Below are 24750 nucleotides of genomic sequence, written 5' to 3'. Positions count from 1 at the left end.
AACATGGTTTCTACACGTTCTTGCACCCTTCGAAGACGACGAGATGAGAAAAACATGGCCCTGACTTGAAAAACATCCCTCATCCATTGTACCTCTCCATTGAGATTGGGGAAGGGGAGTCTGCCATAGGAATCTGAGTCAGGAGGTGGTGACTGGCTGCTTTCACTCAGCCCTTGATCTGCAATGAATGGCATGAGCACACACGCCATAACTGCGAGGCATTACCTATCATTTTTTCATTGCCTTTCTTCCTTTTCGAATCAAACGCCTCTGATCCCGACGACTGTCCAACGTGCTTTCACTTTTTATGACCACTGTCAGTTTGAGCTTGATCTGCAAGAAATGGCATGAGGACCCACGCAATAACCATGACGCTTTACTTCCCATCCTTGGAGGCTCTGTCGTGCCTTCCGCATCCTCAGGTGCCTGCTCCTCAATTCCCTTTCGCTTTCGTTTCTTATGCGCCCGTTCTACAGAAATAGCATGAGGACATACGCGATAAGCACACAAATGCTTTTACCCTTCCTCCTCTGCCCTGGTCGGTTGTCCATCTCTTTGTCTACAGCGTCTGAAAGCTGTTTTGCAGGTAGCCTAATTCGAGGTTCACGACGTCTCCTTGGCACTTGAACTGTATATTATTGCATCAACACATGCAACATCCCATAATATTTTTAAGTTACCTTTCATAAAGTTTTCCATTGGTTCAACTCGTTCCCCTGAAATACAAACTTAGATAAGTGCATGGGGCCATATGTCATGATCGTACCTATTTCGGAACTCTCCTTATCACTCTCCGAGGCTTCCCCCTCCTCCACTGGAGGCACGTTGTTCCGTTCGATTTCCTCGACGCGATCTGCAAGAACATTAGTTAATTGCATGCCATCAAACCTTCAGGTTCTTGTCGTGAGGTCTACGCTGCTTGCCCTAGTCTCTTTGGAATTTGAGCTGCAAGAAGCAATGGCATGAGAATTCACGTATAACAAAAATGATTGGTACCTCTCGTCTGTTGTACTTGGCTGGTGCTTGTCTGTTTTGCCTTTGAAGAAGTGTCTCCTGCAAGGAATGGCATGAGACCACACGCCATTGCAAATATAATTTGTACCTCCTTTTTTCCTATTGTTTGTCTGTTTGTCCTTCTTCGACGCGCCACCAATGCGCTTTTCAGTCCTCGTGTCTGAATATTCACAACGATCTATAATCAAAATGGCGTGAGGCCTCACGTGACCTTACCTTGTGCAGGTTGTGAGCTCGGCCCAACATGGGTATCTTCAACAGTAGCTGTTAACGCCGTTTCAGCATCTGGGGGTGGCCACGCTCCTGCATACAGAGCTTGTGAGATAACATTTAAACTTAAAGTGCGTACTCACCAGGTTCGCAGAGAAGATACTGTTTTTCTTTGGCAACTGTAATTATATGCTCCATTGAAGTCACCTCTTCAATGGAGTTTGTCACCGTAACACACGGGACACCCTTGAGTAGTGCGGCTCGAAAGAATAGTCCGCCGCAGTTGTACTCGACAACGCATTTGCCCTTGGAGTCGGAAGCAGGTGACCCACCCGCTATTGCGTTGAAGACCCAGCTGAGCATTTCCCATGCTGCACCTGGAGCTTTCTCTGGATTCGAAAGCTCCATAGCCGTCTTCAGTTCCTCAGGCACGGGTAAATTGACCTCCCTCAGATCAATTCAATCGGCCTTGTCGAACGAAGCTGGGAAGTCACTCTAGTCCCACTCTGCTGCAGGACCAATAACAAAGGCGAGTGTGAAGATGCGGACATTCGTCGGTATCTTCTTCTTAGCCATTATCCCATGGATCTCCCGCATCTCCTTGCCTTTCAACCGAGCCTTCACCTCGTTCAAGGCTTTCCAGAACTTGTGATAGGATTCGGAGTCGTAGATCATATAGTGGACTGAAGATTCCACCTCCGCAAGTCCCACCATTAAGTCAATGATGGAGCTGACTTTGTCTGCATGAGTGATCTCCTCGTTTGTGAAGTCCATCACACAAAAGATGTTCTTGACCTGCTCATCTCCGCGGGAAACGATGCTCCTCCACCTTTGATCCTCATCCGAATTCACGTATACCCGGTAAGGTTCTCGATAGGCCTCTACTGCGGGGTCGAGCTGTTTCTGAAGCTGGCGGTCGACATCCCTCTTAATGAAATTTGGATATTGATCCAACTTCTTAGCTTTACTTTTCGTGGCATCCCGCAGCAGATCGATGAACTTGGGGGCCCCCTTCACGTACTCGTTGATGTCTTCATTTGATAACTCCAGCTCTTCTATCATCTCTTGCGTGGTGTCGATGCTCACCCTCTCCACGGCCACTTGCTCGAAGATCCAATCCTTCAATAGCGCACGAGCTCTCAGAGTCGTGCACAAGTCCTCGTATGTCACAATATGGCCAGGAGTCATTTTGGTCTTGTTGAAGACTACCTCACCACGTAGAAGAGCATTAGCCACTGTCAGAAGGTCATCGTTGTCTAGAGACCGCGAGAAACGCAAAGTGTTGAGCTTCAAATCATTGGGCTTCCGGCTGTCCTCCACACCCATTAAGTTTAGCAACTCCCCGTCATGGTACCTCCTCAGCACATCTACCCATTTGTCAAAAACAACTTTTGTCGCGAGTAGAATGTTATGGATGCTGAGTGTGTCATTGACCCCCAGTGTTTTTGAGAGAAGACTCGAGAATTCCTGCAATGGAAATGGCGTGAGGCCACATGCTATGCCACATGCAATGAGGCTTACCTGCCAGACGCTAGTTGCTAGCGCACGTCCTTGTCCTGGTTTTTGTGGCTTCTTCAGTTAAACCCAGAGTTTCCAGATCGACCCCCTTCCCCTTTGCTTCGTGAACTGGAGTCACTCTCAACGGCTCAATGTTGGAATATAGTTTTTGAACATCGCCGTAGGTGAGGTCCGTGGATTCCATGTGATCTTCATAGACCCGCAACGTCTTTGAAATTGTGGGCCTCCTAGACAACCTCTCCCTAGCTCCCTCTAGGAATTCCTCATAGCCGCTGCCCCCCTCCGGGAAGCCGCTAGGATGTGCAAGGTGGATCTTGAAGGCAGACGTTGTCTCTACCACAAGTGCCAGTCCATATTCTTGCATGGAACTGCATGGAGTGTCTGTCACTTGGATGAGGATCCCCATGCATTCTTTTCTCCCACCATCTGTGTTGTACAGCCTCAGATCCTCGCCTTCCATCCCGAAAGTCCAACTGGTGAGCTCCTCCCCCTTCTCTGCATCCACATTGACAGTGGCTGGAAGAAGAACGCAATTCCTCGCCTGTTAAAAAATGCACAACAATTAGAGCTAACAGATGAAAAGCTAGCAGCTGGAAATAACGTGAGGCCACACGCCATTCACCACTGCATCAGATGTCTTGAGGCTGCATCCTAAGATGGCGTGAGGCTACACGCCATCTGTAACCGGACTGCACTCGAGAGCCCAATCGGTGCATGCCAATGTTGCTACTGAATGGCATGTGGCCTCATGCCATTTTCTACTTGGCCTAAAAGACTTACCATTTGAAGTCGAATGGAGGCGTGACAATCGAGGCCGGACTCGCTGGCGAATGTGCACTGTGTGTGCAGCGGATCGTAGCAACAAGGCTACTCTGCCACTTACAGTTGGAGAGTGGCGCTGAAATCTCCCGGGACGCCAAGTGGGCTGCGTGTGGGTGGCGGAGTGGGCGGCGGAGTTGGCGGCGAAGTTACAAACTGGGTGTGTCTTGAAGTGGACGCCGATGCACACGAGTGCGATGCGAGCGCGAGTGTGATGCAAGCGCGAGTGGACGCCGATGCACACGAGAAACTTGTAGAGAAGGTAGATGAGCGCGAATGTGAGTGTGATCGCGAGTGGGAGCGCGAGTGTGCGAGCGCGAGTACGAAGCAAAATGCAAAACCTAACCTCACACGCGTGAAATGTCACGACGGTTGGTAATCCCGCAACGTCATCATTCCTCGGACTTGGGCGCCACCATTAATTTCTGGATCGCCGCACGCATGCATGCACGTGAAATCCAAAAGAAATCCGCAACGTCATCATTCCTCGGACTGCATGCACGTGAAATCCAAAAGAAAGATCATGATTGGGATATCATTTAATACCCTTGCTATATTTATACCATGCATGATTGGATATTCCAAAGCATCTTGTATTTCCAAAAATGCCAGATGTTCAGCTAAATAAAGAATGGTATACAATGTCCTTTTTGATGACCCTGCAAAGAAGCATCTCGATCGGACACCACATGAGACCACACGAGCCTTACAATGTTTCAGGGGCATTTGCCATAGATCTGACCGTTATTTTGCTCCAAGATTCTATAGTTTGGTGTGCATTGACCTTTCCATCGACACTGCAAAGGGACATCACAATCAGATGCGGGATCACAAGAAACCAACTTCACTAACTCTGGTTTCACCAAGATCTACGTAAGGAGTTATGAAATGAAAGGACCCTCTCTATTGAAATGTGTTTATGGTCCTAGGGGCATTGTGACATATCAAAGGATTTTGCATTAAGTTTTGTATTTGCATGTTTATCAAGCTATTGAATTGCTAAACCCTAAACCCTAAACAAAATGCTGCGTGAAGAAAGATGCCCTTTCTGGGCAAATGCTGTAAGAGGCAGATGCCGAGCAGATGTATCTCAGGCTAGCGAAGGGAACAAACGAAAGCTAGCTATAAACATGACGGGATGCAAATAGATTACTAGGCTGGTCTTGCGAAAATCAAAAACCATAATTGAAAACATTGAAAATGCAAAAAGAAAGGTTTATAATATTTTTGAATTTTAAGCAACCAAAGGAATGTAAGTAGGGCATGTGTTTGTAAGTTTAAAAATGCCTCAACCACTTAAATTCCCAAGTAAATAAAGCTGTTTTTATTTTTGGTACAGGTAAACTTTATAGCGTGTGGGCTCATGCAATTTTGAACCCAAAAATGCACCAAAAAATGCTCGACTAGCATTATTCTTTGAATGGTGTGTGGCCTTATATTGCCATAAATGGACATACACACACAGCATAATTATTCCTTTACACGGTGAATAATCTTGGCGCGGATCGCTGACATGGCATGGCAAAGTTCGAATCACTGACATGGCACAGCTGGATCGAGGCAAGGACATGATGTGACAAAGTTCAACCTCCGACAGCAAAGTCTAGAAGCTACTCAGTTTGAAATTTGTCAGAGGAATCATAAGATTTGGTTTGTCAGAGGATTTGATGTGACGTTCAAGTGTGTGTTATTTTTGAATTCTCGAACTCATTCCTAGGTCTATCATTTTTGTGTGCCGTGTTCTTGGTTCCGCTGAGCGCAGTGAGCGCTGCTTGTGTAAGCGGCGTTGTGAGCTGTGGTTTATGCGTCTACGAGCGGTTGCGGCATTGCGAGTGCCATTGCGAGCGGCAATTTATGCGAGTGGCAGTTTGTGCGAGCGGCGCTACGAGCAGTTGCGGTGGTGCGAGCAGCGCTACGGTACCACTTCATGCCATCTTGGGGCTTGCAAGTTCATCACTAGCATATTGCCAATAGTTTCTTTACCTGCCTGTAGCTGTGTGTTTATCAAGATGGCATGAGGCCTCATGCCATCTTTGGCCCCTGCTAGATAGCGTCTTATGCCATCTTTGGCCAAAGATAGCGTGAGGCCTCATGCCATTAGTGGTACCACTAATGGCATGAGGGCTCATGCCAATTTTGTGAATGCGAAATTTCACGTGGGTGTCAATAGCATGTTTGAATAATGGCATGTGGCCTCATGCTATTGAGGTTGTTTGGTATGTTATGATTTAGGCCATTCTTCAATCATTTTTTGTATGGTCTTAACTTCTTTTCTGCACTTTCAGAATGGCCTTCAGGGTTGGGGAAAAGGTTTACATTTTGAATGGTGGGAAGAGAGTTGCAAAAGCGACCCTTGTGTCTATGGATCGGAACTTTGTTATACACTGTCAAAGGCTTGGGGAAGGCAATGCTGCTGTATCAGTAGAGACTGTCTTCGATGGGAATGTGGTCGTTATTGAACGAGGAGAGATGGTCGTCGAGGTAAATGTTGTTGTTGCCTTGAAAAATCTTCAGAAGAAAGCAGATGTTGGGGACAACGCAAGTGTGATGCATGTTCCCTCCGTGGATCTTAAGAACCGTGCTACATGGATTCAGGCAAAGGTGTTTCTAAACAACCCCGAGGGGGAGGTGGTAGCTGAGGGCTTAGCCACAGTTGTCGATCCAAGAGATGTGGTTGCTAATCAAGAATTGGGCTAGGATGATATTGGAGTTGCGATTATAGAGGTTGTTGACACAGAAGAAAATAGTCTGACTATTGGAAGCATTGTGCGGTGGAAATTGAGGCACTTAGTGTTTGAGAATGTGAAGGATTCACAATCAAACACCACTACAACTGATGACAGAACATCTCTTCATGGGAAAAGAAAGTACACCTTCCTAAAGCGCAGCCAAAGGGATCTGAGCAACGAACCGAAAAGGCAGAAAATGGCGATGGAGGTTCGAATGGTCTCGACAGTTGCTTGTTGCAAGAGGAGGTGCTGTCAACATGCTGATTGGGATGCTATTGAAGAGGAGAGAGCAAGATACAAGACATTGTCCTGGAAGGCAGCTCGTAATTTTGTGTATAAGGCATTACGGTCATCTGTTGATGCTTTAGAACATCAGGTGGGGGGCATGGTCTTCCAGAGGGGTTTGGTCTGCATGAAGGCATGGAGAATCATTTATGGAGTCCCTCGAACCACATTCTACAAAATCAAAACTGAGTTCGAGAAACAAAGGGTTCAACAGGCAGTCCATGGGAACGACGGTACGCACAAAACTAGGGGTCATGTTGTATATGGAGAGGCAATCTTCAAGAGGTTTGTCGAGACATGTAGCGAGCAGCAACCACATAAAACCCGCCTCTTGGAAGATGGAACACGAGACACCCAACGAGTTCTCCCTTCCATGTATACCAAGGGGGCCATATTGGAAGATGTGAATCGGGAACTCCAGAGTAATGGCTACAGGAAGCTGAGCCAATCTAGATTTAGTAGATTGTGGAGCAACAGGTTCAGGGATGTGAGTATAGGAAAGTACTCCAGCTTTTCAAAGTGTGACGAGTGCACTGCTATCAAAATGGCTTTGTCGAAGAATTCTTGCATCGCTCAAGAGCGAGAGACGTTGGTTAGAAGGCGGCTCGACCACAACATCGAGCAGAGAAGCTGCAGGACTGCATATTATCATAACAGGATTCTCTCCATGGAGAGACCTGACTCTTACCTCTGCATCATCCACGACAAAATGGACCAGAAAAAGACGTGCTTACCTCGACTCAATCCTGCCCCCAAGGCAATCTCTTCATCCATGCAGCTGCCTGTGTCTCTGTTTGGCATAATCGCTCATGGGCATGGTGCCCAGAACTATGGGAACTTCTTTGTACCTCTATGGGGTGGCGGGGGTGCAAACATGATGATTGCGTCCCTAGCAAAACACTTAAGGTCTCTGCAAAGTGCGCAGACTGAGCTGAACTGCCAACCCTTGCATAAGGCCCTTGTCGATCGAACCCCATACAGGGTTCAGCTGGAGGAGGAGCAAAGGCTTGCAGTATCGCGTGGAGCCCCATGCCATCCCAGTGAATATGTTGGCCGTCAGATTGTAGGGTTATCACGTGAGGCCTCATGCCATTCCGATGAGGCTGGTCGCCCGGTGAATGCACAGCCTCATCCAAACAAAGCAGAATCTCAAGGAAGTTCTTGCGGCTGATGTGGCCTTCCACCCCATCTTCTGCTCCAAACAGACAATGCTGGCAGTGAGAACAAAAACATGTACGTCTTCGCGTACTTGGCGATGCTTGTTGCCAAAGGCATATTTGAAACGGTTACACTTGGTTTTCTCATGGTTGGGCACACTCATGAAGACGTCGATGCCATGTTCAGTCACCTGGCAGAGTCCCTCCGGCGATCCAATGTCCTCACCCTCCCACAACTCTACGATGAATTCCAAAATTGCATCAAAGGCACTGTCGTAAAGGACTTGCAATAATCCGTCATATCCTTCTAAATGTTCTCACCATTAAGTTATATGTCTGGCTAATAGGAATGACGTTCATCTTGGAAAGCTCACCACACGCTCAATGAACAAACAAATAGTGTGTGCACGCATGCCATCGCTCTTCTTTAGCTTCAGATTCGGCTTGTTTACCTTGACAATGAGATTTATTATACAACCAGATGGACTCAGTCTGGACACAAAGTCACCGCGCTAGTCACCATGCCCCAGATATGTCTAGCCCCTGGACAAAAAACATATAATTTCACGTCATTTTCAAATACTTGAAAATTTGTACCTAGTCCCATTTTACTGAATAAATCCCACTTTAACGAAATAAAGCTTATTAGCAAACTTCTCCGCTCTATCCTGAGTTGCTTGCAAATTCTGTTTGCACACCACCAGAATCTCATCAAGTTCTGTGGCTAGATCAGTTGCCTCGGAATCAAGCTTTTCTTGAACGTCCTTACTCAAATGCAATCCCAACTCCACCGCTGTTCGAAGATGCCTTCCAAACATCGCAAAGTAAGGACTATTCCAAGAAATTGGATGAAACCCAACAAAGTTGGCCAACGCACAAGAAAGAGATGTTTGCTATAGTGTTGACATTGGAACACTGAAGACACTACTTGGGATGACACACCAAGGTTTATACAGATAATAACACACTAAGCTACTTTGCTATGCAGCCTAAGCTTACATCAAAGCAGGCCTGTTAACAAGAGAAGCTTGTTAGATATGATATTGAAATCATATATAAACCTGGTAAAGACAATATTGTTCCGGATGCATTGAGTCATCAGACTCAGTTCCAAGCAATATCAGCAATTAGTTCGGACTGGTTGGACGTTTGGGCTTCATATGGAATTGATCCATTGGTGAAGTCAATCTTACACCGTGCGGAGTTGTCGAAGCAGAACCTTGGTAGCGAAGCAGCGAAAGTTGCTAACCACACCAATGTGAAACTTCATTTCTCAATTCGGGATGGGCTTATATTCTATAAGCAAGAAAGATTGTATCTTCCCTCTAAGGATCTGCAACAGTTGTTTCTACGGGAACATCATGATGTTCTAACAGTGGGACACGGTGGAAAGCAGAAGACTTTGGCTTCATTAAAAAAGGGATTTTTTTGGTCTGGTATGGAAGGTGATGTAGCACACTATGTCCATGCCCTATATGCCAGCAATGTAAGTGTAGAACTGAGAAGTAGACTGGCAAATTGCAGTGCCTTCCAGCATCGGCATGGCCATTTCAAAGTGTGACACTTGATTTCGTCACTTGCTTGCTAAAATCTAAGGGTTATGATACTTTGATGGTGGTTGTGGATCGGTTGTCGAAGATTGCACACTTCATTCCAACTATAGAAATAGTGAATGTGAAATAAGCAGCAAAGCTCTTTTTTGATGAAGTAGTGCGGGTTCGTGGTCTTCCCAAAGAAATGATCTTGGATAGTGATTCGAGATTTACGGGGAAGTTTTGGGGCACACTGTTCTAGTTGTTTGGTACCAAGTTGAAGTTTAGTACGGCTTATCATCCTCAAACTGATGGGTAGACCGAATGCGTGAATGCTTAAGTTGAGGATTATCTGCGGTACTATGTCACGACGAACCAACGCGACTAGGTTGAGCATTTGGACACAGCAGAAATCTGTTATAACAACACATTTCACAGTGCTATCAGCTATTCTCTATAAGAGATGTTGCAAGGGAATACTCATGGGGTGCCTCAATAGATTGTTGTATCGAAACCAATGTCCGAAGTGTTGGTCTTGGCCGTTGAGACTTATGCAGAGCAGCTACGCCAAAGTTGGTCTAGAGCTACCGAGGCGACAGGCAAAGCTCAAGATAGGTATTGACGTGATAAGGATCAGCATTATCAAAGCATGTGTTCCTCAAGGGGGGGGGGGCATTGTGAGGGGTTCCAAATATATAGTAAGGATAGTGGTTAGAATGTATGTCCGACTACCTAAGACATTAGTTTGGATCCCGTTGGGCTGTGTTGCTTCTTATTCTATGTTCAGCTTGGGATTAAGCCCAACTCCACACTGCTCTAGTCGGTGGGGTACCTGTGAGCGACTAAATTTTCCATTCTACTTTAGTCACTTAACCACACCTCTGACCACTTGGAGGAGTCTCATTCACAACCTCCATAAGTCCAATCCAGGACTTGGGACTTGCTAGCCCCGAGAATGGCATCCATGCCACTCAACATTTGCACTTGGTCCAAGTGCTCCACGTGTCCGAACCCATGACCGACACTCAAAGGTACCACCGACATAGCAGCCCGTTACGCTAAGGCCATGCCCAATCACCTTTGCCACACTGGTAGTCCAATACCACTTGCATCACCGTCTTGGCTCTCCAAGACTAGGCAAACCATCCGTGAGTGGTCATCTCAGATCCACTCCTTAGCATCCTTAGGATGCCCACCGACAAGGGGAATAGCCTTCCCCAATATCCCTCTGTTAGTCCCCACTAAGTCCCTTTCTGCCTCTGGCCATGTTTGCCAACACTGCCACTGGATCGAGACCCACAGGCCCGACCACTAAGTCCCACGGTCCTCTGGGACTTCCTCACCACACGACTGTGTCCTTGGTCACTACCCCAGAGGACTGCTCCTCTTCCTTTCCACAGTCTGGGCCTTTGGGACAACATTTCGGAACACCGTGGCCTTACGCGAGCCACCTGGGTACTCTCCTCGCCTTCTGCCCTTGGGTGCTCTAGCCATGGGCTTAGAGCGGGTTCCGTTGAACCACACCAGGTATCCAAGTAGGTAGTGCCACCCACACTTGGATTGGGAGCATCGGCCAGTCGATCTCCCGGGGGAACTAGAGCCGGCTCTTGAACACTTCACCAAGCTACCCCGCTTGTCGGTCTGTGTTCACTCTAGTCTTGGACTTCCCAGTGGGCAGCTCATCACCCAACACTGGGTCCGGCCTTCCTGGGCCAAACTGGCCTTTCCTGGCCAAACTGGCTCCACTGCAGTCCTCCCCCTTACTATACTTTTGGAGCTCACCAAACCCCCCAGGGTCTGGGAGACGAACGCTTTGGGCTTTCACCCTCTCAGGCTTCGGACTCGGACTCGGACTCGGACTCGGACTCGGACTCGGATTCGGACTCGGACTCGGGCTCGGCCTCGGTCTCGGCCTCGGCCTCGGTCTCGGTCTCGGTCCCGATCTCGGTCTCGGTCTCGGTCTCGGTCTCGGTCCCGGTCTCGGTCTCGACTTCGGACTCCATCTCGGACTCCATCTCGGACTCCATCTCGGACTCCATCTCGGGTCCATCTCGGGTCCATCTCGGACTCCATCTCGGACTCCATCTCGGGTCCATCTCGGACTCCATCTCGGACTCCATTTCGGGTCCATCTCGGGTCCACCTCGGACTCCACTTCGGACTCCAACTCGGGTCCATCTCGGGTCCACCTCGGACTCCACTTCGGACTCCATCTCGGACTCCATCTCGGGTCCATCTCGGACTCCACTTCGGACTCCAACTCGGGTCCATCTCGGACTCCACTTCGGACTCCACTTCGGACTCCAACTCGGGTCCATCTCGGACTCCACTTCGGACTCCAACTCGGGTCCATCTCGGACTCCACTTCGGACTCCAACTCGAGTCCATCTCGGACACTCCCACGTGTCATGTGTTGGTCCTTTTGGGTCCCTTTTTGGAGCCTCGCCTTTTGCTCGCTTCGTGCTCGTTCCTCGAGCACTTCGTTGGGAGTTCCACTCCCGCTCTTGACTTTTCAAGTCGGAGCTTTTGGTCCAAACGTGTTACGCTCGTTTGGCTCTCGCTTCGGCCACTACCATGTGGCGCCCTTCTGGCTCCACTTTGGGGCCTAGGGATTTTGTGTCTCACAGTACCCTCCTCCTCGCGTTAGGCCACTGGTATGCTAAAATTGTGCCAGATTTCGTTTGACACCATTTTGCGTGCAGGTGCTGGATACGGGGAGCTGGTGCTCGTGGAATTGTACCAGACCCTCATTTTATAGTGTAATGGGTTTGGAGTTCAACTCCAAATTCAAGTGCGCTACATTCATGGAAACTATGGAAGAACATAAAGTTCATGGTAAATACTACTAAGTGTTTTTTTTTCTTCCTTTATTGACAATTAGAAGTCATTACATAGGTTCTTCCCACATTTACAGTTCTTTTCAATAATAGGCTTGCTGGTGATATTTACAGCCTCAAGTAACACTGCCAGCCTGGACAGAGGATTTTTTCAAAAAAACTTTTATGGAAACTTTTATGGCAAAATTTTAGGAAGAATGACAAAAATTTCACTAGATGGAATTGTGGTATAGTGAAATGCTAATGATTGTATTTTTTACACATGACATAAAAAGCAGCCACCTTTTCACTATACCACTTTTCATTCTAATTAGTTATTCTTAACATGTATTTTCACTTTAAAATGCATAAACATCATCTTAGTAGTATGCAGTTCCTGCTCTAGTGACGTACATAATGTTTCTGATTCTGTGACTTCATAGGAGATGATTTTCCAAGGCCTGACACCGTTGCTCTCTTCACTGAATGGAGTGGAGCTTGCTATCCATCCTGAAATCAAAAAGAAGGTTGTGCAATGAGATTACTGGTATAGTTTGAAAGTCTAAAGTTGCCAAGTATGAAAATGGTGTACCTCCAAGCTGTTGTGAAGGAAACTCTTCAGATGCATCCTTGGTCTCCTTGTCTCGGTTGGCAATTCATGATGTAAGTTTGGCTGCTCACCACATCCCTGCATAGCCATAGTAAACATGTGGTCCAAAGATCTATCCATCTGGTCTCCAGAGAGATTGCTTAAGCAAGACATCAACATGAATGGAATTGACTTATGTCGCACTCCATTTAGAGCTGGTCGGTGAGTGTGTTTTGAGATTGTTCTCCTCTGATCGCAACTTAGTGGTACTGTGATGATGCTATAGCCTCCCAAACCTTGGCAATGTCAAGCACTTGAGATGAAGCAATCAAACTAAATCTTGCCTTCTTCGAGGTTCTTTGAGCAGCCAGAGAGAAAGAAAACTAAGATAAGTTTCAAGAACATAGAAGCTTAGAATAGCATGCATTGTTTGTTTCTCTAGTTTCTCCAGCTTCTTTGTAGGTTTTTACACAAGTCCCAATTGGCCTTCTTTGGAGTGATGCTAAGCATGGGACCCTGAAAATAAGAACACGCAAGAAAAAAAGAATGAACAAACAATCACCTTTTGTGATCTTTCTCCTCTTGTAAATTTTCTTTGCCATTCACATTGCATGTGGAGATGTTGATGCAGAAATGAGATCCCGACAGAAAATCCATGACTCTATCAAAATTTACTGCCATGCCAAAATTCCTTAATCACTAATAGAGTTCCTTCAAGCCATCTGTTTCATGTTCTCCAGAAGTGAAGGTATTTATGGCAGAATGTCATGCTTGACATTAATAGTCTCTTTAGGGACACACCACCAAACTTCTGTAGAGTGTCTTCTTGTGTAGTTAATGAGAGGTTACATTCATCCATCTGGATGAAAATCCTCTTGGATTGGAGATCTCTGCCTGGCTCCTCCGGCTCCCAATGTGCCGCTATCATAATTTGAATCTGAGGCTCCTTCATCTGGCTCCCAGTGTGCTGCTGTGGATATCTCTCCATCACAGTTCCACCTCTATCTGCTGCTGTAGCTTTTGGATCACAATCTACAGAACTCACCAGATTTTGTTGGCACCAAGATTGATCAGACAGCAAGCGTCTTTCTAGATTATATCTTCCCATTCATAATCAAAGTTACAAAATCTAATTCCTAACCTAACTGCCATCTCTTGTTTTAGCCTGGAAAAAAATGTATATAATTTGCAACTTTGATCCGAAGCTACTGGTGGTGAACAGTATGTGGAGATTTACAAACCACATCCAACGAGTGCACGGGTAAGGTTTCTCTTTTCTCCTTTTCCTTGAATTTCAAGTGTCTTTATCTTTGTAAATTCAGGTTCGTAGCAGCAAACGAATTTCAGGTCTTCGTGACAAAGGTACGACTGTTTCGTTTTTCATGCGCAAAATGATAGGCCTATGCGCCACTTTTCTAGTGGTTGAAATGGAACTCTTGCATCAATACCGGGGAACTGCTATGTCTGCAAAGGTGCTGTAGCTTTTGTATGATTGAACAGAGAGTAGGCCTAGCCTAAGTCAACAATTTTGCAGGACTTTGGTATTCTTACGCGGTGCTGGAGGATTCTAGGCAGGTCCTGGAAAGCCGTTCTCCTTCTCGTTGCGAACATCGTCACAGTTTCCCATCAGTTTCAATGAGAAAGAATTTGACGCAACTCCTCCAGACTTCGAGCTTGAAGATCAAATCAGGCCGAACCAGGCAACGAAAGATTAACTTTCATTTTTAGTTTTTCCTTGTAGAACATAAGTTACTCGTCCGTGATGTAGGCGACTCTGAGACATGAATCCCTTGCATTCGGACCCAAAGCTCGCCGCAGAAAGCTTTTTTGTTCTTGCGAATGACGTCTGTGACGGGATTTAAAAACACAGCTTCCAGCGTCCCATTCGTCATGGGCTTTGCATGCTTAGCTATGCCGTGAGAGCTATAATTCGGTGCGGCTGCGATGGTGATCCGATGAGAATTGCAACGATCAGCTCCAGGTTCCTGCACCACGTCTATCCGGGGAAATGCTCGTAACGTTGAACAAGGCAAGAGCTCGCAGTAAGCAGTCGCAATCATTTCTCTTGCTAGATCATCCCCGTAACGCTTGCTTCTTCTTTCAGGATCTCCTTCAAGTGTAGAGTTAAGGATAGAGGCGAAGTCGTCCTATCCGGGTCTCTATTTTCGCTCTTAATTCAAAGAACATTTCTATAATCTCGCCACCTTTATAACATTGGGACGATCTTGTTCTAACAATAGTTGAATCTCTTTTCTCTAGTTTCGAACATCACGCAATGATTCAAAGAAGCCACCTTTTTAACATTGGAACATTCTCGTTCTAAAGTTTAGGGTGAGCTGCACAACAAAGGAAGTTGTTGCTACTGGGCTGCCAAGGTTGTAAGCGCTTGCGACCGCTTCCCAGTCCTTGACGAATCTATCCGCGAGAGGCGTATTGATCTGCCCTTGCTGCTTATACAGTACTCGTACTTGTGCTGCACGAAGTCGTGGGGTGCAGGCCTCATATACTCCTCCAAAATTGTGCCAGCGTCAACCTTTGATCCAGGGATGTTGGCGATCCAATAGTGGACGTACGTGAATTGATCTGCCAATGTAAACATCGACCGCGAAGCATCTATCATCACGATGGAGTAAAGCTGTGCAGGATCAACATCTCCTGGGACCATAACGTTGGGAGGAATCGCGGTTTGCGGGCACGTCAAAAGGGTTCCATCGGCGAAGGTATCCTTTCCTGTGTAAGAAACAGCTATAGAAATCGATTTCTCCACTGCTAGAGATCCTGGCGATGGAGATCGTGGTGGAGTAGACGCTAACAATCACGAAGAAGTAGCTCCTGCAAAGAATATAGCCAAGAAAGCAACCACCACAAGCTTCCTCATTGATCCTTTGTTGTGTTGTGATCACTTTGATACCTAGATTTATATAGTGATTTACCTTTTAACATAGGGCTTTTTGTTTATCTAGTCCTAACCTAACTTAGCTGCGTTTTCAAACACGCCACGTGGCGGCATTCGTCTAAAGAAAAAAATTCCAGCTCCTCTCAGGGTACGAGTTTCGCTCCTATGCGATGGAGTTCGCGTATTGTGATCGATGCCACAGGGGCCGGATCCACAGGCTGGAGTCGCTGGTGGGGACACCTCCGGGACAAGGAGTGCCGCCTCCAAGCAGTGGCGTGCCAGGCCAAATTCCTGCGTGCCTGGGACCAGGACACCCTAGATTTGCCAGTGTCGGATGTGATGCTCAAGGCGTGTGATGGGCCAGACGTGTGCGCACACAAGGCAATCCTGGTAAGCGATCTTTCTCTAAAACGCTAGCACTAGCTCCATCCATTGGCGTCTAGTTTAGTTCTTTTCTTTGCTTGATTGTTCTTCGTGATCTTCCTGGAATGAATTTTTGCGGGTCGTTTGTTTGGAAGTCGGGAAAAACCACCCAAAGAACTTTCATTTCTCTTTCTCTTTGTTAGAATTGGGATTATAGTTGACAGTAATTTTTTGTTGTTGTTTGCCTTTGCCTTCCCTGAAAGCTTTGTTCTGAACAATGTCAGCCCGGGTGAATCACGCTAGCAAAATAGAAACTAGTGAAATTGCCAGACAGTATATAAATTGATTATGATTTTGTAACTTTGATTATATTGACTAAAATAATCTAGCCACAATGCAGTATTTTGCCTAAAATGCAGAAGATCTGTAGATGTGCTTGATGTGGCTCTTCAGCAGATCTGGAGGACACTTCCTGTCTAATTGATTTTGGTGCCAACATTGTTATCAAGATCTAGTGAGTTTTGTAGATTGTGAACCATAGCAGTAGATAGTGGTTGAGATCTAGGTGGAAGATCATGATGGAGAGTTAACCACAATAGCAAATCTAACATCAAATTGTGAAGCAGTAATAGCACATAGGGATTTAGAAGAGCTATGCAAAGAGCTTCAATTTGAGTTAAAGTGAAGCCTCAGATTCAAATTATGATCTAGAACTTGGGAAAGCTATAGTAGCACACTTGGAGCGAGAAAAACTAGGCATAGAGCTTCAATTTGAGTTAGGTGGAGCCTTAGATTTAGATTATGATCCAGAGTTTGGGGAAGCCATAATAGCACACTAGGAGTTAGAGGAAGGAGCCTTAATTTCAGATTATGTTCCAAAGCTTGATGGAGTTATAGTAACATACTAGAAGTCAAAAGAACTAGGTAGAGAGCTTGAATTTGAGAGGACTTTCATATAGATGCAACAAGCAATGGATGAATAGAATTTATCTTTAGCTGCACAAGAAAGCATTCTACAAAATTCCAGAAGTGTGCCTCTGAAGAGATTATTATTGAGATATAAATCATTTAAAATGGTATTCACGTCAAAGTACCATTGCAATGAAGGTAACTTTATGTTTCACTATCTTCCACTAGCTAAGTAGCTAAAATTACTAATATTGAGTGTGTCATCTTACTATAAATACCTTTGCTTGTGGAGAAAATGAAACAAACGGCTTGAAGGAACTCCATCAATGATTACCTTCATTGATCCAAAAGATGACTTAGGATTTCAAAATCTATGATTCTGCTAAAACTTTCTACTATGCTAGAGTATCATTCAACTTTCTATCTTCATTTTTAAAGGCTCTTTTTCATATAAGGTGATCCTTGTCAATGTGCATTGATTTTCCATCCATCACTCTTGTATTATTATAAAAGCTGAATTTCATGATGGATGGTGGATGGATAGTGGATGAAATTGCTTTAACAATATCGCCTTTTAGTGGATAAATTAGATAAATTCTCGATATGTCCTAGTTAAAGTAGTTTGTCATGGAACTTTAACTCATTGTATTCAAAGGCTAAATTTATATTGTTGTGAAGCTCAAACAAAAGATACTGATGTAAAATATCTGAAATTGGAAAGAAGAATTCTTCCATATAATAGTGTTTCTTATAGCTTTGAGCTAAAAATAACAAGCCATATAAAACAAAATACAAAGAAAGAAACTGTATATTTCCTTTCTGATGAATTTAAAATAACTCTTTTGAAAAATAAAATATGGCTTTTAAGCATGTAAAAATATGTACTCTCTACTTTATGTCCACTTATAATATCACTATCCTGCATGTTTCATAAAAAACACCTCTCAACAAATTTAACAATTGACTTCCATATGTAAGAAGTTCATTCCAGACCTTTTGAGCTTCCTTCTTTGAGCTCATATGTGCATCAAAATATCAACTCAAAACTTGCAATAATCAACAATTTATTACATGTATATTTGACACTCTTTCCATGACTTTTTGTACAACTGCTTTAATAGGAGCTCATAGCCACTTTAGAGGTAGTTTGCCGTCTTCATTGTCAATATATTATATTTAGTTGCTAAAAGCCTTGAGAAGTGATAAATTGAACTTGTTACCAGTTATTAAAATAGAAAATAAGCAAAGGATATAAATGAAATATGTCAATTATTCAGAATGTTAAATATTAATCATTGAGATCTTACGGCCTTTCAGACACCTTGGGGCGTCTTCACTTTCAATGTCTTACCGTTTAGCTTGTGTAATGCTAGAACTACTTTTTAGCACCTCTTAAACCTATAGCACCATATTATGTGACATGGTCCATACCACTCCACATCATTGATCATCTCCCCACTTTATGAATAATAAAAATGAATATTAAGAATGGAAAAGATAAAAACCACAAACTTAGTGGTGATGTGTTTAGCCTATAAGATGTTTTTACAATGAACACCAAAAGCACATAAGAGTGTCTTTTCAACTTAAAAAACACTTTTTGTTTAGCCTTTTGCAATTATATATGTATATAATAAGTGCATAATATCAATTTAAAATTTTTTTGGGAACATTAGGAAATTAGAGAAGCAAATACAGCAAGAAAAATTGAATGAATGCCTTGCTTTCTTTAATATTAAATAACTGGCATTGTTCAAATTCATGAAGCCAAATGGTTCCCACTATATCAAAAAATGTTTATTGTTAAATATATATATAACAAGTTTGTCAACTTCCCTTTTATGATCAAGCAGTAAATCTTGTCCATGATGGAATGCACATCATAGCACTTAATTTCTATAAAAAGTATATTGCAAAAATTTTCAAAGCAACAACAAATAAAATTTATATATCTTGTAAAACCTCTAAAGTTTTAAAATAAAAACAAAAGTTTATTTCTCTTCCAAATTCATCATAAGTTTGTGTCTGATACTCCTAATATACCAAGTCACTAAGACTTTATTAATAACACTTTGTGTAGCTCTGTGATATGGTCAAAGAGTATACTCATAAGCCTTCTTTATATTAGAAATTTGCTTTGCAATCAGTTATTGACATACACTATAACCTTTGTCTTCTTTTTCTTTTCTTCAATATTAATGTTGTATAACCCTCCTCATTAAAAAAATGTGTTAACAATAATAAGGAGCTCTAGAGAGAAATATTTTGGCCTTATATAGAGCAAAATAATCTTTTACAAAAGCAAAAAGCAAAACTCTCAATATAAATCACTGATCTTTGGATAGTTGAAATTCATTTTTACCCTTGTGAGGAGAAGTACTCCAAATCATTGCTAAAAGTTGCTTAACACTTATTTGATATCTTCTTTAATTAAACTCCTGGGAAAGGGAATAAAAAATAGTGGTAATGATTTGAAACAACTTCATCCACCATTAGTGATAAAGATCACTTTTTGTGAAAAAGAACCTTTAGAAAAGAGGATAGAAATTTGAATGATACATTATCTTGATTAATTCAAAAGATGAATTTGAATCATGAAATTTATGACTCTACCAAAGCTTATTGCTGTGCTAGAATTCCTTAAAGTTTCTTCAAGCCATTCATTTTATTTTCTTCACAAACGAAGGTATTTATAACAGGATGACACACTTAATATTAGTAACTTTAGCTACTTGGTTAATGCAAAATAGTGAAACATAAAGTTACCTTCACTATAATGGGACTTTGTCATGGATACCATTCCAAATGATTTATATCTCGATAATAATCTCTTTATGACCACATCTCCAGAATTTTGTAGAATGCCTTTTTGTGCAGTTAAGGAGAGGTTCTATTCATCCATTGCTTATTGCACTTGGATGAAAGTACTTTCAAATTCAAACTCTCTATTTAGTTCCTTTAGCTCCTAAGGTGTTGTTATAGTTCCATTAGCCTTTTGATCATAATTTGAATTCAAGGCTTCTTCCTCTGGCTCCCAATGTGCTACTATAACTTCCCCAAGCTTTGGATCATTATCTAGATCTAAGGCTCCACCTAACTCAGGTTGAACCTCTTTGCCTAGTTAGTTTATCTAAATCTAAGGCTTTATTTAGCTCTTTGTATAGCTCCTCCATGTCTCAATGAGGCTGTTGTTACTTCATAATTTGATGCTAGATCTGCTATTATGACTAGCTCTTCATCATGATCTTCTCTAGCTCCATCTAGATCTTAAACACTTATTTGTTGTTGTGGCTTCTAGATCATGATATACATAACTCATTAAATGTTACTAGTGATATTAGTGCCAAGATCAATCAGACAATAAGTATCTTCTAGATTCACATCGAGCGCATCTATTGATCTTCTTTATTTTAAGGTAAAATATTTAGTAGAGCATTGTGGCCACATTATTTAGTCAATATCTCACATTCATAATCAAATTCATAACAATATATATACTATCTAGCAATTTCACTAGTTTGCTAGCATGATTTGCTTGGGTTGGTAATGATTAAGATTAGAATGGGATGGTTGGTTTTTATTACTTTTGTTTCCTTTGAGTGGGAGAATTGAGATCTCAAAATCCAAAAGGTGAAATTTAATAATAACAACAAAATCCAACAATAATAAAAATATTTCATTTATAATCTAATAGCAATAACAAAATCCAAAGTAAAATCAAATAAAAAACAACAATAATAAAAATTGAAAACAAAACCAAGAAGTAAAACCTTTCTACTCAAAAGTGTAGTACACATGGTTTTCACCCTTTATCCTATAGTAATTTAATATAGGATAACTATAAAGTGAAATTAAACCCTTAAACACATGAGTCAAGAGTAGCAAAGTGAAATCTAAGTTTCAAGGCCTTAAGCCACTGAATGAAGGAACGAAGCTAAACTTCTGGACATATAGCCAAAAGAACCAAAACATGAAATAACTCCCAAGCATACAAGTTAAAGACTAAAAGAATAAAAGCACAAAATGACTTTAGAATAGTTTTAGAAGATCTAACATCCCAACACTAAGATTAATACATAAAACAAAGCCAAACAAAGCCAAATAGAGTCTACAGAAGGTCGGTATAGTTAGATCCCTTTAGTAGCCCCTCTTGTGCTAGTGGAGTTAACTGGGCATTTCGAGTGTACTTAGACCAAACAAGTATAAGGACAGAATTTCTACGTACTATTAGTTAAACATACTTAGCCCGGTAAGGAGTTCCCGTCTCGTTTTGTCTTGCACTTGTTAGTGACAAAAACCCTCGTGTATTGAGACTAGTCCCTTAATATTGTTGGATGATAGTTTACCGTGTTTGCCAAACACCCTCACTATTATGCCTTTTGTGTTAGTCTTATTTCGGTCCCAAATGCTATTTATGGAAAGTGTCTAGATTAGTTTATTTGGCATATCTACGGAATGTAGAGATCAGCCCGAACACAATGGTGTTCATCCCGTGTCGAAATTCACAATCTAGCGCCATTCCATATTTAATAAGTTTCGAGCTTATCCCAGAGACTAACTTTTGGTACTAAAGGAGGCTTGGGGTGAAAGCCCAAAGCATGTGTTCCTTAGGGGGGGGGGGGGGGCTATAGGGGGTTCCAAATGTATAGTAGGGATAGTGGTTGGAATACATGTCCGACCACCTGAGACATTAGTTTAGCTCCCGCTAGGCTATGTCACTCCTTGTTCTGCGTCCGGCTTGGGTCTAAACCCAAGCTTCACGCTACTTTAGTCAGTGGGGTACCCTTCTTGCGTTAGGCCACCGGTATGCCAAAATATTGCCAGACTCCGTCTGACACCATTTTGCGTGCAGGTGTTGGATATGGGGAGCTAGTGCTTGTGGGATTGTACCGGACCCTCGTTTTGTAGTGCAACGGGCTTGGAGTTTGGCTCCAAATTTAGGTGTGCTACAATGGAAGATGAAATAAAATAATAAAAATAAAAATCAAGGTTTTACTTAAGTTTTTTGTTATGAATATCAAAAGTTACCCATTGATGAGTTTTTCCAAATATTTTTCTCTTAGTGCCATGACGGTAGAAGGTCAGTATTGTTAATTCCCTTTATTAGTCTTTGTCCAAGCTAGTTGAGAAATTAGTCATCATGTACATACTTATTATAAAGTAGAAAATTTTATGTGTTTTTGCTAAGCATACTCAGCCTGAGATGAAAAATTCATATGTCGCTTTGCAATTGCTAATATTGGACCCCCGCAATATTGAAGTTAGTCCTTTAATATTTATTATATGATAGCTTATCATATGTACTAAGACACTCTCACTATCATTTCCTATGTATTGGTCCTATTCAATCCCATTGGCTATTTATGGAAAGTATCTAGATCTACTAGTGAGGCTTATCTACTGAATGTAGAGATTATTTTGAACATAATAATTTTAAACTTACATTTAGATTCACAATCTAATGCTATTCCATATTTAGTAAATTTTGTCTTTGTTCTGTGTCTGGAGGCCCAAATTCCATACCATGCTAACTAGTAGAGTACTTATATCTTCACATTAGGCCATTAGTATACTAAAATAACATCCATCATGGCAATAAGGAAAGAGTGTCCGTAAAGACTGACTGACAAGTATCTTTTGATACCCGAAGTCACATTCGCAACATCCATGAAAGCTTGTTTCTAAAGCTTTTAAGTAAGAGGATTTGGATGAGAGGTCTTTCATCTTATTTTTCTTTCCACTTTTTATTTTATTTTCTTGTATTGTTCCTTCCTTGAAAGATTTGTTCTAATGCTTTTGAGTGAGAGTCATGCTCAACAGTAGCCTTGCCAAAAAAAAAGCTCTCAATCCCACATGTGTCTTCACATGTGAGCACTTGTGTGTTTTGGTTTGTCTTTCTGTTTCTAGTGAGGGCAGGGAAGTCTTTCATATTTAGCTTTGTTCTACTTTCCCCAACAAACACTGTATGTATTTCAAAGGCCTTAGTTACAATTCTTGCTACCATACTAGTGCCTTATGTGGTCTAAATTTTTTAATGAACTCAAGTATTTACATGACTTTAGCTAGTGCTTGTTTTAGATTTTAGTGAAAATGATCGCTACCAAGTTTTGAGAAGAATAGTAATGAATGCAAGGAAGATTGAAAAGCTATGTTGCTATCCAATCCAGTATAATAAACAAAATCCTATAATACTAATCAAAATCTCTCTCTTTTTCACTTCTTTATAGGTGAAAGCTATTCTTTTTTCTGACATAGGAGAGCATGCACTTCCATTCATAAGAGAAGCAGCCAAGAAGTACTCCAAGTTTATGTTTTTCAGATATGTTTTGTTGGTATTTTCAGTGATAATTACATGACTTGATTCATGCTTTTGCATATGGAGTAGGCTTGGCTTAGAGTTGGCAACTGCAATAGTTTTCATCAAAGATCCCAATATTAATCTTTTTTTCAGTAACTTTGAGATGATTTCTTTCACTTTGCAGGTAAATAGACGCATAACTCCTTCATGGAAACTGTGGAAGAACATAAAGTTCATGGTAAGTACTACTAAATTTTTTTTTCTTCTTCTATTGACAGTTAGAAGTCATCATGTAGGTTCTTCCCACATTTACAGTTCTTTTCAATAATAGGCTTGTTGGTGATATTTGTGGCCTCCAAGTAACACTGCCAGCCTGGACAGAATTTTTTTTTCAAAAAAAAAAAATTATGGAAAACTTTTATGGCAAAATTTTAGGAAGAATGACAAAAATTTCACTAGATGGAGTTGTGGTATGGTGAAATGCTAATGAATTTTTTTTACACATGACCTAAAAAGCAGCCACCTTTTCATTATACCTTCTAATTAGTTATTCTTAACATGTATTTTCACTTTAAATGCATAAACATCAGTTCCTGCTCTAATGACTTACATAATGTTTCTTATGCCATGACTTCATAGGAGATGATTTTCCAAGGCCTGACACCGTTGCTCTCTTCACTGAATGGATTCTCGTGGATCCTGAAATCCAAAAGAAGGTTGTGCAATGAGATTACTGGTATGGTTGGAAAGTCTAAAGTCGCCAAGTATGAAAATGGTGTACCTCCAAGCTGTTGTGAAGGAGACTCTTAGGATGCATCCTTGCTCTGCTGGTCTCAGTTGGCAATTCATGATGTAAGCTTGGCTGGTCACCACATCCCTGCAGCTTAAGCAAGACATAAACATGAAAGAAATTGACTTATGTCTCACTCCATTTAGAGCTGGTCGGTGAGTGTGTTTTGAGCCTCTGATCGCAACTTGGTGATACTGTGATGATGCTATAGCCTCCAAACCTTGGCAATGTCAAGAAGAAGCAATCAAACTAAATCTTGCCTTCTTTGAGGTTCTGCGATGACACCACAGCCTTACTCTAGAAATGCAAACATAATCTTGAGAAGAAGCAAATCCTGCCTTTTTTGGAGCACAACCTAGTGGTCCCAAACCCTAGCAGCAAATCGCCACTTCCTCTCTTTATCAAGCAGATAAGCCAGGCTTAAAAATGTGGCACTACAGGATTATGCACCCTAAGGAACTAGTGCTTAAGCAGAAACAGCTCTAAATATCAAAGCTTGAGAACAAAAAAGTGACATTGTAGAGAATAGAAACTTATTTAGTCTTGTTATAGCCTGGCTGCTCAAAGCAAGATAAGTTTCAAGAACATAGAAGCTTAGAATAGCATGCATTGTTTGTCTCTCCAGTTTCTCCAGCTTCTTTGTAGGTCTTTACACAAGTCCCAATTGGCCTTCTTTGGAGTGATGCTAAGCATGGGATCCTGAAAATAAGAACACACAATAAAAAAAGAATGAACAAACAATCACCTTTTGTGATCTAGACTTACACTTTCTCCTCTTGTAAATTTTCTTTGCCAACCTCTTGCTTGTCATGCATGTGGAGATGTT

At 42.4% G+C, this 24750-nt stretch overlaps 1 protein-coding gene across 1 annotated transcript; it reads right to left on the bottom strand.

The window, feature by feature from the left end:
- Positions 1-15027: 15027 nt before the first annotated feature.
- LOC9648814 (26 kDa secreted antigen) lies at positions 15028-15678 on the bottom strand. Its single transcript, XM_024681171.1, has 2 exons — positions 15639-15678; positions 15028-15476 (listed from the first exon to the last, which is right to left on the bottom strand). The coding sequence occupies exons 1-2, from the start codon at positions 15676-15678 to the stop codon at positions 15028-15030; spliced, it is 489 nt and encodes a 162-aa protein (XP_024536939.1).
- Positions 15679-24750: the final 9072 nt, after the last annotated feature.

The sequence above is a fragment of the Selaginella moellendorffii genome, unplaced genomic scaffold (assembly GCF_000143415.4).
Source record: "Selaginella moellendorffii unplaced genomic scaffold, v1.0 SELMOscaffold_30, whole genome shotgun sequence".
Taxonomy (NCBI): domain Eukaryota; kingdom Viridiplantae; phylum Streptophyta; class Lycopodiopsida; order Selaginellales; family Selaginellaceae; genus Selaginella; species Selaginella moellendorffii.
Note: the sequence above shows the minus strand (reverse complement) of the source record. Positions and strands in the feature narration are given on the sequence as shown.

Excerpts from the sequence above, each read along its gene's own strand:
- LOC9648814 (XM_024681171.1), bottom strand. The coding sequence starts at position 15,678 with ATGCCGCCACGTGGCGTGTTTGAAAACGCAGCTAAGTTAG. Across the intron at positions 15,477-15,638 it reads TGAAAACGCAGCTAAGTTAG|CGTCTACTCCACCACGATCT; the intron begins GTTAGGACTAGA and ends CGTGATTGTTAG.